The 13,967-nt window shown below is 48.1% G+C and overlaps 2 protein-coding genes across 2 annotated transcripts; one reads left to right on the top strand and one right to left on the bottom strand.

The window, feature by feature from the left end:
- Nucleotides 1-8,527: 8,527 nt before the first annotated feature.
- Nucleotides 8,528-11,475, bottom strand: BORCS6 (BLOC-1 related complex subunit 6). Its single transcript, XM_015858934.2, is given in 3 exon segments — nucleotides 8,528-11,015; nucleotides 11,018-11,436; nucleotides 11,439-11,475. Coding segments are annotated over 3 exon segments (1,116 nt in total). The 3' UTR covers nucleotides 8,528-10,355.
- Nucleotides 11,423-13,742, top strand: PNRC1 (proline rich nuclear receptor coactivator 1). Its single transcript, XM_015858935.2, has 2 exons — nucleotides 11,423-11,976; nucleotides 12,563-13,742. Exons 1-2 carry the CDS (start codon nucleotides 11,584-11,586, stop codon nucleotides 13,001-13,003), a joined length of 834 nt encoding a protein of 277 aa, XP_015714421.1. The 5' UTR covers nucleotides 11,423-11,583; the 3' UTR covers nucleotides 13,004-13,742.
- Nucleotides 13,743-13,967: the final 225 nt, after the last annotated feature.

Here is a 13,967-nt window from a genome sequence, read left to right as displayed (position 1 = left end):
GAACTGATAGCATGCTTGATGTAATGGAGGTAAGCAGCTGGACAGCAGGATCATGAGCAAAACAACAGTGATTCCCAGTGGGCTGATGCTGATCTCCCCAGTGTTCTTGAAATTTGACCTCAACACTGGTGGCCTTGCATTAGATCTGCTGCACAAGGTGAAATCACACAATAATAGTGCGCTTTCAGTATGGATAGCCATGGAGTTTTAGTCAATCAGCTGGAATTTCACGATGGAAGATGAGTAGCGGTAGGGAGATGTGTGACATAATACAGAGAAACAAACTCTAATTAAAGTAAGTGGAAAGCGTGACTCATAATCTTTGGAGCTGATCTGGTGAGTGACGATCCCACATGGTAAAACAGCATTCTGCTGCTTCACTTCCTAGTTTCTGTCCTGAGGATGGATTACCTTAGCAAAATCCTACCCTGAGTGGAGGCTGTGGTTGAAACTGTGTGACTGAGGCCTTGGACAGTGTGGGAGGCAAAGCAGAGTCTGTAGCTGATGGGGGTTATCACTTCTCTACAGCCTGAAATAGCCAGACGGGCTTGGCATTTAAGCCTGTAAATCTGTGTATGTGATGAGTGAGTTCTGGGTTGCTATACAGGTAGAAAAGTGTTTTCTCATGTGATCAGTCATACGAAGTAAAGGTTATTATCCACAGACACTCTCTGATGTTCTGCACCTTAAGTTGGAGTCTGTGGATATATACTATGAATATATGTGAATATAAAGCCTGTGAAGAATAACACATGTATGAACTATGTAATACAACAGATAAGAAAGTACATACAGACTTATTTTTCTTTATATATGATTCTATGCCTGTAGGATTCAAGGTATACAATGTACTGTACAAGTATAAATGAAAACCATAGTCTCTGTCTTGAGGCATTTCAGTCCTGAAAATGCCCCCAAGGAACTGGTTAAAGGGAAAGGAAAAGAATACAGCAGTCATTCCTTAGAGAAAGAATCAGAAATTCCTTTCCATTAGGCACATGTCTGGAGTTCCCTAGAAATACTCTTTCTCACATTCTCACCACTTTAGGCTACATCACACAGTAACAACCTGGGGCAGACATTATGGAATGGGCTTTTCCTTAGGCAGTGTGATACCCACTGCTGGTCACAAAGTCACATGCAATCCATGCCATTTCTTTCCACTACTGATTTTGCCTCCTGTAGTTATGTGAAGAGGAACACAAATAAACCTGCCATCTTCATACTCAAACCTTCACCTGGTATGGGTATGAAGCTGTCTTTCAACAAATGGACTACAAGGGAGTTACTCAAAGAGATTAAGAGAAAGAGAAGGAGGTGTAAGGATGACTGCATTTGTCTGAGATGAGTTTCCTGACTCTGAGGCTCACAGTGTGTTCCAGTACTAGGAAGTACTGCAGTTTGGTTAAGTAGTCTTTATGCACCGAGACAGTGTAGGCTTTTCCTGTGAAGACTCTTCTGTGAGAAGTCATTCTGTGAATTCCCTTCTCCGTTTCTGCTGCTCAGAAACTGCTTAACAAAAATCCCTTTGGGGAGAGAAGTCTCCACATATTCTTCCACACGCAGTTAGATGTGCTAAAGTGAGCTCAGTGTTTCATTTTTCGCTATAATTGGATGGTGTTTGTTTTCAGACCATGGAGCACATTCTGAGCTTTCTGAAGACTTCTAGGAGCTTCAGTGGACTGTGAATCAAGCCCTGCCTATCTGTATCCGGTACATGGAGAATTAGAAAAATGTGTCAGGAAACATTTGTGCACAACAGTGGAGAGTCATGAGCAGAACTAAAACACATAATTAATAGGTTATTGGACCATGACACAGAGACAGAGGGTCTCAAAAGAGTATAAACAGTATGGACATCATCCTGGTTGTATGTAAGGATATGATGATTTAAACCAGGAAGTCTGTTTCAATAGTTTGTATCTTAGATGTGCGTTTTGCTTACCACAAAGGGAATGGTCAGAATGAAAACACAAGGCATTTCATCCCAAAGCACAACCCCCCTCATTATTGTCCATGCTTCTCTACACTGCAGTTTGTACCACTGTCAAGAAGGGCAGCTGTTGCAAAGTAATCTTTACCAGCTTGGCAGCTGAAGTTCCAGAGTTTTTATGTATCTAACTGCACATGATTCAGACCTGAAGCATTAGTTCTAAATGCTTCTAGTTAGAGGTCTCATCTCAGGAGTAACCTGGCTCCAGGCTGAGCAGTGTAGCTCTGCAGGCCATGGATCAGCAGGACATGAATTGCTGCACACCCATCCTGAGCACTTTGCTGATCTCTGTAGTGAACATCAGGCTCATACACCCTTCTGACCCCCTCATGCTGAGCATGGTCTGTGCTCACAGGGTGAACAAAGCCAGGAGCTGATGGAGCTTAAAGTGAGCAGACCTCCCTCCCTCACTGCTGGGTGCCATTGGGTCAAGCTCCTCTTTTTGTTACATCTAGGGGCTGGATACAGAACATGGGCTCCCTTAATCTCAGCTTTGTGATCTACCAAGCATCCTAAGGAATCTGGAGGTCCTTTTAATGCATGAAGCTGAACTAACTGAAGTAAAAAACTGACATTATTACAACATCAAGGTCCTTGAGAGCAGCTTGGCAGAGAAGGACCTGGGGGTCCTGATAGATGAGAAACTTAACATGAGCCAGCAGTGCGCTCTGGCAGCCCGGAAAGCAAATGGGATTCTGGGCTCCATCAGGAGAGGGGTGGTCAGCAGGGATAGGGAGGTGATTGTCCCTCTCTACTCTGCTCTTGTGAGGCCCCATCTGGAGTACTGTGTCCAGGTGTGGAGCCCTTGGTACAAAAAAGACATGGAGATTTTGGAAAGGGTCCAGAGGAGGGCCACAAAGATGATCAGGGGGCTGGAGCACCTCCCCTATGAGGACAGGCTGAGGGAGTTGGGTTTGTTCAGCCTGGAGAAGAGAAGGTTGCGGGGTGACCTCATTGCAGCCTTTCAATACCTGAAGGGAACTTACTCCCAGGAGGAGAGTAAACTCTTCGAAAGGGCTGATAATAGCAGGACTAGGGGAAATGGTTTTAAGTTAAAAGAGGGAAGATTTAGGTTGGATGTTAGGGGGAAGTTCTTCACTAGGAGAGTGGTTAGGCCCTGGAACAGGCTGCCCAGGGAGGTTGTGGATGCCCCGTCCTTGGAGGTGTTCAAGACCAGGTTGGACGGGGCCCTGGGCAACCTGATCTAGTAAATGTGTATGTTTGGTGGCCCTGCCAGGCAGGGGGGTTGGAACTACATGATCCTTGAGGTCCCTTCCAACCCGGGTCATTCTGTGATTCTGTGATTCTGTGATTTTTGTTACCTATGGATGATAAAGCAACAAGAACAAAAATTTGGCCTTGCTTTCTCTTTTTGGAGGGCTGTGGGCTACAAAGAATGGTTCACTTGCACTCATCACCTTTTTAGCATTAAGTAGTATCCTCTTCTATGTGAACTCTGGCATCCAAACACGTGATAAATGCATGTGTATCCAGTCCTGAGGGTATTAATCACTCCAGTGCTACAGTAATTCCTGACTCTGAGGAAGCAGTGCCAGTCCCACAGGTCCGAGCTGGCAGACAGAGGAGCAGCCAGGCACTGCCACACCTGACTGACCTATTTCTCCTTTCTTGTTTCCCCTAGTGAAGCAACCTGAAGCTGCCCTGCAGATCCCCGTGTGATCTCAGGTGTTTTTCTGCCCCAGGGGCACACCACATGAGCACTGACTCAACACAGCCTGCTCTCCTGTGCTGACAATTCACCCGTGTCAGGTGTTGATCTCCTATAGACTGCAGGCCCCTGCTGTGCCAGCTGTGCGAACATAATGTATGCACTAAGCCTGTTAGTTGATTCGCTTTGTAAGAGGTAGTTTAAAACAGGAGTGTTGCCAGGGGCCCAGCCATGGCATTCCACAGGAGAACCAGGCAGAAATGAAATGGGAACAGAAGGAAATATCCTCCTAAGTGAAAAACTCAAACAGACAAACCCTTTGGTAAGACTTACTCATGTTTGCATTAGCCAGCTGCCATTTTACAGCTGTATACATAGTGTTAAAGATAGGCTATCTAGGAGGCAATGGTGACAAGGCGTGCCACCGAGGGCACACTCTGTAACAAGAAGCTGATCGTCTGTGTTGGACCCAGGAAACTTTTGTTCCCAAGTGTTAATCAAATCACTATCAGAAAGATATCAGTGACAAACTGGCTCACACATTCGTAGTGAAACATGTACTTTTGTCCCAGCCGTTGTTTTGTCTGCTAACAAGGCCTAGTTCTGAGACAGAACACTGTTCTCTATCTCAACACATAGTTCATAAATAGTCAAGGCCAGTCACTAAGTACATTTGATTTCACAACCAGAAATGATGATGAATGAACACTGCACCCTGAAGTTTCTACAGCTCTGTGTAAATCCCAGTAGTCATCAACACGTTACACAATTATTCTGGTTATATTAACGCATACAGGAAATATGTTCTGTGGCTCCTATTTTACATCAGGTCCGAATCAGTTACCTCACTTACTTAAGGTTCATTTAGAAGGTAAGAAACAGATCCAGGCACTGAGTTGGACAGAAGTTTCTGTAATGTATTTTAATTAATCAGATTGTACGTGCACAGAACTGCCCAGTGGAGCATTACTAAAACTTGGATTTTTGCACTCTAAGTGTGACTTTTTACAGCTATTCAGCTCAGCAGAGCTCAACATTCAGTTTGTTGTAAAACAGACGTTCTAACGCTGATGGAGGATTAACCCTTTGGTTATGAATTGCATCTGACAGCTGACCATGGATCGCTGCACTAAGGGAAGAGCAGCCTTTTTCTGGGAAAATGGTGTCCAACTGGTGTGCTGTGGAAAATGGTAAGGAAGGTAGAAACTGTAATACATTTGAAATAACTTTCTGAAAAGAAAGCTGATGGCAATGGAGCAGGAGAGATCAAAGGCTTGTAGTTGCAAATCCCTTTCTCTGAATAAGGAAATAAAACCAAAGTTAGATCCCTATCATCAACTCTAAATTGCACAGGGGAAGAGGCTGGGAAAATGGAAAATCCCAATTTTGTTCAGCAGCGAAGAACTCTGCTCTCCTTCCAGCTGAGGAAACGTCACTGGAAAGTCCCAGCCTGAAAAGAAACATCCAGCAAGTAAACAAATTGCACAGGCAGCGAAAACAGAAAGAGGAACAAAGTCAAATGATACTTCGACTTTAAAGGAGCTCTTTTTTTCAGGTTAGCATTTCCTTGATGGCAGCGGTTCAAATTCAGACAAGAAAAATCTCATTGCAGCAAATCTGGCCAGAAGCTTCACTAATGGGATGAGGCTACAGAATGAAAAGTCATTTATTAAATATGTAAGGCTTCAACTTAGGATCTTTTTTTATTTTCTGCTATGGAGCACAGTCCAACAACCCCTGTGACAAAGCAGACGTTATTATTAGATCACTGCAAAGTTACAAATGATCGTCTGACAGCACTGTGGATGTTTCTTTCCTGGGCTTATATGTATTTCCAGACAAGGAAGCTTTCCTTAACAATGTATTTCCTAACTCACTGGGCACAGCTGTTTGCATTATAAGCAGGTTTAATGATGGGAACTTTTCCAGCATTGTCCATCAAGAAAATCAGGAAAAGGCACGGCTGGTCACACTGAAAGGGAAATACATTGTTGGACAGAATTCCGGGATTGTCTCAACACTGCTTCTCTGCTTTCCCAGTTAATGAGCATTGATGTATTCTGAGGCAGTGTGCATGACAGCAGAACCCTGCTAGCAAAAAACAGAGAGCAGTTATGGAAGTGTTGCACAGACTGTCACATACCCAACTTATCAATACTAAACTAAAAATGTTGGATTTTCTTTTCCTTACAATCGTGTTCTCTTCTCACCAGGATTTAACACAGCTGCAGAGAGCCGGCTCTCATGCATTATCCTTGGTAGCCAAAACTGTGATCATAGAATCATAGAATCACCAAGGTTGGAAAAGACCTAAAAGATTATCCAGTCCAACCATAATCCTTTATGAAGTTGCCAACCTAGTGACATCCTCACAGACAGGGCAAGAGAATCGGTTATCAGCCTTTGGGTCAGAGGGTTATGTTTGCTTTTGTTGTTAGCTTCTGTTTTTGCATTGCTTCTAGTGTGTGTAAACAGTAGGAGAGAAACAACTGCAGGAAGGTGTGAGAGGTTGATTCTTTATCATTCTTCCTGCTACCAGGTAAGGGCACCATTCCGCCATTGTTGTGGCAGGGGGTAGGAGGATCCAAACTTCCAAGGTGGAAGCCCAGAGCTAGGCCCACTTCTGCTACTTGAGAGTTAGACAACGTAGAACAACCGTATTGACAGTTTTCATCAGCCACCAAGCTGAAGCAGCAATGTGAAACACAATGAGTTTCAGTTCCTCTAGCTGATGCAATAACAGCCTCAGCTTTCTAAAGGAGAAATAGAAAGAAACTCCCTCTCACATGTGCTTCTACATACACAGCAGAAAGGACAATCCACAGTACATTTCCTGGAAGAGGTGAGGGTGGGGACAGAATTAGGGACAATCTTCACAGAAATCATTCTAATTTGATTCTTTTTCATAGACTCACAGAACATCCCAAGTTGGAAGGGACCCACGAGGATCAACATGTTCAACCCCTGGCTTTGCACAGACTATGACTTGTATAGGAATGTCCCTTGCTCAAAGCAATTTCCTAGCACGAAAAGTAAACTGTGGCAGGAACACGATGAACATGCCAGTGTTGACTAAGATGACGTACTGTGCAGTCTGACAGGAAGTCTTGCCTTACGTTTGAGGATGCCTATTGCAAAAGCCTCTATTCTGAAGCCAGTTTTCACAGTTTCAAGTAACGGTTTGGTACAACAGCTAATCTAGGACCCTTCTGTAAAGATGCTGATCATTTTGAAGCATTCAAATTGAGTTTTCAGTCTTCTGGTAGCACAGCCATGCTATCCAAAACCATTTCAAAACAGATGCATCTTTAATACTGAGACTTATTTTCTTCAGTTCAACCAATATGCTGCTCCCAAGCGCTTCACATTCCGCATACTTTGTAACTCAGTCAGGAATGGGAGTAAGTACAACCGTCAATCTAGAAACTCCAGCCAAAAGACTTTAGGGCTGGAAAAAGTACTTTGTACTTCAGTATACAGTCAGCAGCAAGATAGACTAAATGTTGATACATATTTACCTACTGAACACATGGTGCAATGAAGTAACAGTGGAAAGAAGCCTCAAAGGTGAAATGCTGGTTCATTTCTGCTTCAGAAGAGCCAGGATGTGAGGGGGCTTTTGATGCAGTGAGGCTTTATCTGGTAAAACTCCTCCGAACAGCATGGATTTGGGGTCAGTTAAGAGTCACAAACAGTGAAAGAACAAAAAGATGTAAATGAAGGAGAACCGAGCACACTTTTCTTGGGAAAAAAATAAATAAAGGATTTCCTTACTCAACTCCGAGTCGTCTTGAATGAAAAGAAATGAACAAACTAACCTAATTTCTAGTGGAGTCAGCAGCAGTTATTGGAACAGAGAAGTAAATTCTAGAACAGCCAATTCTGTACCTGGCTTTGCTTAGTGTTTGGCACGTCGTTTTGCTGTTTTTCTTCTCTGACCTTGTCCGTCTTGTCAGAACAGCAGTTCATTTGGCAGCTGATAAGGAACGCAAGGCCAGCGGCAAAGCTGACTTGATTTAGCAAGACAATATATGCAAATGTGTGTTAAATCCTGGTAAATCCAAACACTGCTCTGTCTGCTGATAGGTTAAGGAAAAAGGCTCGAATAACCTGAAAGCTAAACTCAACATTCAAAGGCTGGAGAGCACCAGGATTAAGACAGAAGAGGCACAGGAAAGCCTGGCCTAGGATCAAAAAGGCACTGTAGCAATCTCCAGCTGCAGCAGCACCAGGTTCACTGGTGGCTTCCAAGCTGCACGTAGCTCACGAGCAGTCCAAATATGATTTCAAGGGCAGGGCTGGCATCGGAGCAGCGCTGATATGGATGCTGCCAAGTGACACAGTTCTGCAGAAAAGGAAGCCAGGATTGAGAGGAGGGCTGCAAACCACAGCAGCTCTGCATTAACATTCCACTACTGACTTGCACTGCTCAGAATACATGCCTTGATACTGACTGCGGTGGCACAGAACAGGCTGGTCTCATTCAGCCATGCCTGGTACAGGGATAAGACGGGCACCTACCTGGGAAGGAGATTCACTTTGCCTAGCTCAGCTGAGTCTGATCCTGGTACAAGTTGAAGCCTTCACACCGACATGAAAGAAGCAAAATACATCGGCTAATTACCACTGCCTTCATGCCTGTGATTCACTAGTCAGCTCTTTTCCATCCCAGGAATGACATCACTGTTAGAAATTACTGCCTGGGGACCCAGACTGAAACCGGCCCTGCAATCACAGTAATGGGTCTCTGTGCAGGTCCAAGAGCGGAGTTTAAATTGGCTTCCAATTGCTTTACCAAAGAAGAAAAGGAATAATTAAGATGTGAAACAACTTCAACAGCAACTCATCAGTAACAATTTCAAATATAAAAGTAATGATTTTATTTTACAGACTTAACAACTTCAGCAGAGAATCAGCATTTAACACAAGTGACCGTAAATGAAAAGCTACTGAAAACCGATAGTGTACAAAGATGTGTAGACTTTACAGGCTTGACCTTTGAATGAATAGAACATAGCTGTACATGTGACCATACAAACAAGTCATCAATACTTGTAAAACAAGAGAAAAATTTGGTCTTAAATCCTGATATACAAAAAAAAAACCAACAAAAAAAAACATTTAACTATGAAATGTCTGCACCTTCATGATAAAACAATTTCAAGCTTTCTCAAGAATAACACCCCAAAACTACACAAATTACTGCAGTATTATGTGGCCTCTGATATCTGCTAGGCCCCACGTTCTCCTTTCTCTCTCCACTAACCTTTATTCTTCACCTGATAAGTCTCTTTCTGGAGCCACAACTACTCCCTAGCAGACACCACAGAGTCAACAGGGCCTGGCCCACTTCCAGCCTCCTCCCACCGTGCAGGCAGGAAGGCTGCATACAAAACACATTCCCTGTGCCAAGGGGGAGGCAACACTGAGAGGCACAAAGTTGTCCATGGACTGCAAACCAGGGCAGTGTAAAAAGCTCATTGTTTTGTTACAATTTAGTACTGTGCATGTTTAGAAGCGCCATACAGCATCAGCGTTTCACATGAGCTTGTGGAGGGGTGAGAGCTGTACCCACTACAAACCTAAGAATAGGACTCACGTGGTATTTCTGGGTACCTTTCCCTCAAGACTTTTAGGAGACACTGCTCACATCAGCAGCACTAAAGATCACAGTGATCATTTCTGTGGTGAATCTTGTTGGAAGGACTTTTGTAACCTAAATGGATGCTGAAATCTACCTGCATCAGATCCACAGCCACCAGAGAACTTCTCTCTGGGCTCAGCAAAAATACTGGCAGCACAACAAAGTAACTCCTGCACACAGCAATGCATGAACAAAAGCTTTTGAGTTCACAAATTCTCCAAAAGGACCTGTGTCAAACTTGCATAACACAGTGATGTAATCGTATTTCTCATCTCTTTTCAGCGGTGAGCAGAGACAGGACAAGGGGCAACGGGCACAAATTGGAACGTATGATCTCAACATGAGGAAAAACTTTACGTGTGAGGGTGAAGGAGCACAGGAACAGACTGCCAAGTGAGGGGGTTGGGTCCCCTGCTCTGGAGATATTCAAGACCCACCTGGACACCTTTTGTGCAACCTGCTTTAACAAGGGGTTGGATGCAATGATCTCCAGCGGCCTCCCCCAGCCCCTACAGAGATTCCAATGAAAGAGGCATTTCACAGTGATACTGTTTCAACTTCCACTCCGTGAAAACTGCAGACACTAACAAACGCAAAGCATTTTTTACCTGAAAGCCTTTATTTAGAACTTTGCATTTGGTTTTTCTTAGCTGAATCTCAGTTCTGCTCCGCGGGTTTGATAAAACAAAGTGTGTTTGGCTACATGAATTCTCTCATTTCCATCACCTTACGGCCGCGTGCTGCAACAGAAAACAAGCGCTAAGAGACTGTTCCACCCATCTGGCACCGAGTCAGCTGCAAAGCAGCACGTATGAAAGAAACTATTCACAACGACTTCAAAGTCGGTCAGGCAGAAACACCAGCGGTGGCTTTTAATGGAACTCGGTCAGTTTTCCAAGCCCTCAATAAATAGAAAGCGTAAGGCGTCAGGAGTCCAAATTCTTTAATGGAGTTAAAGCGACGTGCAGCGCTTCAGCTGAGCGCTCTCCCTCCGAAGACAGATTAGGGTCGGCTCGGCCTTCAGCTCTGCGGCCATGCGGAGCGCAGCGCTACTTGCACAGCCCCTCGAGGCGCTCCAACGTGCCCTTCATGTCTCGGATGCGCTTGGCCAGCGCGGGCACGGGCTGCATGGCGCGGTCCAGCTCCTCGCAACGCGCCACCAGCGCGTACATGGCGCGGATGCTGAGGTCGGCCGCCTCTCCCAGGCTCTCCACGCCGTCGCGGTACGTCTGGATGCAGCCGACGCTGAGCGCCGTGAGCGCCTGCAGCCCGCAGTGCACGTTGCGCAGCAGCTCGTCCACCTGCGCCGCCACCTGCCCGGCCAGCGCCACCACGTCCTGCAGCGCCCCGGGGTCGATGGCGGGGATGGAGCCGGCTCCTCCCGCCGCCGCCGAGTGCTGCTCTGCCCGCGGGACGCCGCTCAGCCGGATCCTCCGCTCCAGGTTGTTGGCCACGAACTGCGTGAGCCGCCCCTCGCGCAGCACCGTGCCCTCCAGCTCCAGGGCGCTCGCCAGCGTCGCCCTCCGCCCCTCCGGCAGCTGCCGCCCGTCGGGCAGGGATCGCCCTGACACCGCTCCTCCGGCGGCGGCCAGGCTCAGCGCCTCCAAGCTGCGCTGGTCCCGGCTCGCTCCGTCGTCGCCCGGCGGTCCCGCAGCGGCACTAGGCCGCGCCGCCATGACGGGCCCGGCCGGGTACGCGCCTCCACCCCCGTCGGGGGGCGCTTGGCCGCCTGTTTACGTCGCTTCCGATTGGCTGAGCGGCTCGAGGGGGCGGGGCCGACGCCGTTAGCGCCGCTCCCGATTGGCTGTTGTCGCTCAGCAGGGGCAGCGCTCGCCCCGTCCGTTCGCTTGGCGTTTCCAGCCCGTGACTCGGAGCCTGGGCCGTGCCCGCTGTTTGTGTCCGCTCCCATTGGGCGGCCTGCGGAAGCGGGCGGAGCCGCGAGTGTTTGTGTCGCTTCCGATTGGTCGGGGCGGGACCGGAGCCGCGGCCGGTCGGCTGCGATTGGCGGAGCCCGGCGGAGAGGCGCGCCGCTCTCCCCTTTCTCGCGCGGCGATTGGCTGGAGGGCGGAAAAGGGCGTGTCCATCCCGTGTAACAACACAGGGCGCCGCCGGCCGCTCGGCTCACTCCCCGCCATGTTCTCCTAGCGGCCGATCCCACCGCGACACCATCTCAGCCCACAAAGCCCGGGCCGACAGCCCACAGCGACCCGAGCCGCTCGTCCCCTACCCGGGCTCGACCCCTCTCCCGTTCACAGCTCTGGGTACCCACGTCCCACCATGGTTACCAGCACGGCGCCGCCGCCCTTCCTGACCCGGATCTCGGCGGGCACCGAAGACCCCCGTCGGCTGCCCTCGACGCTCCTGCAGCACCTCAGGCGGGGGGACGACAACTGTGAGAACCAGCCCGGCTGCTGCACAACGGGGCCGGGGGGCGGCGCGCGGCCCGCGCTCAAGAGGGTGAGGAGGAGGAAGGGCAAGATCCGGCCGTGCCCCGCGGGGCTCCTGCCCAGCCGCTACCAGCAGTTCCAGCAGCACCGCGCCGGGCTGGCCAGGAGGACGGCGCTGGGCGCTCCCGTCGCCTCGGATATCTCCACCGCTCCCGGCTTCGTGCCGACCCCCGCCGAGGAGTCCCTCGCACCCACCCCCTCCAGACCCGCCCTCAGGAAGGAGGTAAGAAGGGGCTCGGAGACTTTGGGACTTTAATCAAAGCGCTTCGTTCCCTGCTCGGTTGGGGTGCGGGGCAGGGGGCGGCACACCCCCCTCCCCTGCGCTGTGTGAGGGGCGGGGGAACTGAGTTTCCGTTACGTTCGTTGTGTGCGGGGAGAAGGGGGGGGGGGGACGAGTGGAATCGCGGCCGGCGATTGGCTGCTTTCCTCCACCAATAGGAGGCCGCCGTTGCGCCCAGCAACAGCCGGATTTAGCCTGCTGGCAGCGCGCCAGCTGCCCCTGCGCGCGGAGGCGGGACGTGCGGGGCGCGCAGCGCCACATGGCGGGCGGGGCGGGAGGTGAAGCCCCCTGTGGAGCAAGTGGTAGAAGTGCCGCTCTGCTACACAGGGCTCGAACCCCGGGGGTTGGACTCGATGATCTCTGAGGTCCCTTCCAACCCGCACCAGACTGTGAGGGGTCCGAGGGGGCGCTTAGTGACGGACCCGTTGTAAAGACGCGGGGAAGCCTGGCCCTTCCAGGCTCGTTGCCACGGGCGCCTCTGGAATCCAGAGAGGGATCGTGTGCTGACGCGAATTCTTTGTCTCTTCAGTTCTTGAAGAACAAGATGGGAAAGACTGAGAAGGCTGCCACTCCCCACGGCCAGCCCGTTCACGGTTTACATCTGTGTGAACAGCCAAAGATGAACAGGCAGAAGGGTAAATGTAACACGCCAATGACAAAGATTGCCTCGGCGAAAAAGATTGAGAACTTTTGGCAAGATTCGGTCCCGCCGGAAAACGTTCAGAAGCAGGAGAAAAAGCCACTTAAAAACACAGAGAACTTCAGAAATGCCAAGTCCAAGAAACCCGTCACCCTCACAGATGCGAACCAAAAAGAAAACTATGCCGGGGCAAAATTCAGTGACCCGCCATCCCCTAGTGTCCTTCCAAAGCCCCCCAGCCACTGGGTGGGGGGCACAGCTGAGCTGTCTGACCAAAACAGGGAGTTGATGGCTGTCCATCTGAAAACTCTCCTCAAAGTTCAGGTGTAGTTTCCGAGCTCTTCTGAATATGAAGCAAAACTCCATCCGAGGAAACTTACACATGCCTTGTTGCAAACAAACAAACAAAAAAAAAACTAAAAAAAAAAATTAAAAAAAAAAAAACAACCCACAAACGAAAGACTGTCAAGTCTTATACTCGCATACAGAATTCCTTGTATTATATTTTTTATGGTTGTGTAAATAGTGTACATCATGTATTATGTGTATATTCTTGTTGATACTTTGAGAGGTACATTTTAGTTTTGTTATGAAAGGATGTATTTTGCACTGCCTGAGTGGTAGATGTCTTGTATATATATATACACAACATGGACAGTTTTACGTGTGTGCTTGACACATGAAGACTTGACTTGATTTGCACAAGGTAAATGAATATTCTGAACGGAGAGTACAGCTTGCTGACGTTAAGGTTCCAGATCAAATGTGAATGGTTTATTCATGCACTGCTGACAATAGTTCTATGTTCTGTGTCCCAATCAAGTACAAACATGGAATTTTCTTACAAATGTGAATTTTCTGCTCTGGAAAAAAAAAGAAAAAACAGTATCTGGAATTCCTGTTTATCTGTTTGTAACAAAATTAACTGGAATTTGAGTAGAATTCCAAGCCATCACGTTGAGCACTGCTGATTTCTTTTAAGAGAACAAAAAAGAAAAGAGCAGAGCTTCCTGCCATCAATTTAATTGGTCACTAAAAAAATTAAATAAAACAATTTGGCCTCCCCTAAGGTCACGTCTCTGTTTTTCTTGTGTGTGTGTCTTCAAGTGTTTGAACTGAAGTTGCTGCTTTTTTGTATGTGTAACTGATATTTCTTTTGTCCTTGTCATTCTTTAGTTATCCAAGTAGCGAAGAGATCCAATAGCTCACAGAACCTGCCCCAGTGGCACAGTGGTAGAAGGGCCGCTTTGCAAACACTGGAGGCCTGGGTTTGAATCCCCCCTGTGGCACAAGT

This window comes from Coturnix japonica, chromosome 3, assembly GCF_001577835.2.
Source record: "Coturnix japonica isolate 7356 chromosome 3, Coturnix japonica 2.1, whole genome shotgun sequence".
NCBI lineage: Eukaryota > Metazoa > Chordata > Aves > Galliformes > Phasianidae > Coturnix > Coturnix japonica.
Note: the sequence above shows the minus strand (reverse complement) of the source record. Positions and strands in the feature narration are given on the sequence as shown.

Coding starts and splice junctions, on each gene's coding strand:
- PNRC1 (XM_015858935.2), top strand. CDS start 11,584: ATGGTTACCAGCACGGCGCCGCCGCCCTTCCTGACCCGGATCTCGGCG. Junction 11,977..12,562: donor GACCCGCCCTCAGGAAGGAG/GTAAGAAGGGGC, acceptor TTGTCTCTTCAG/TTCTTGAAGAACAAGATGGG.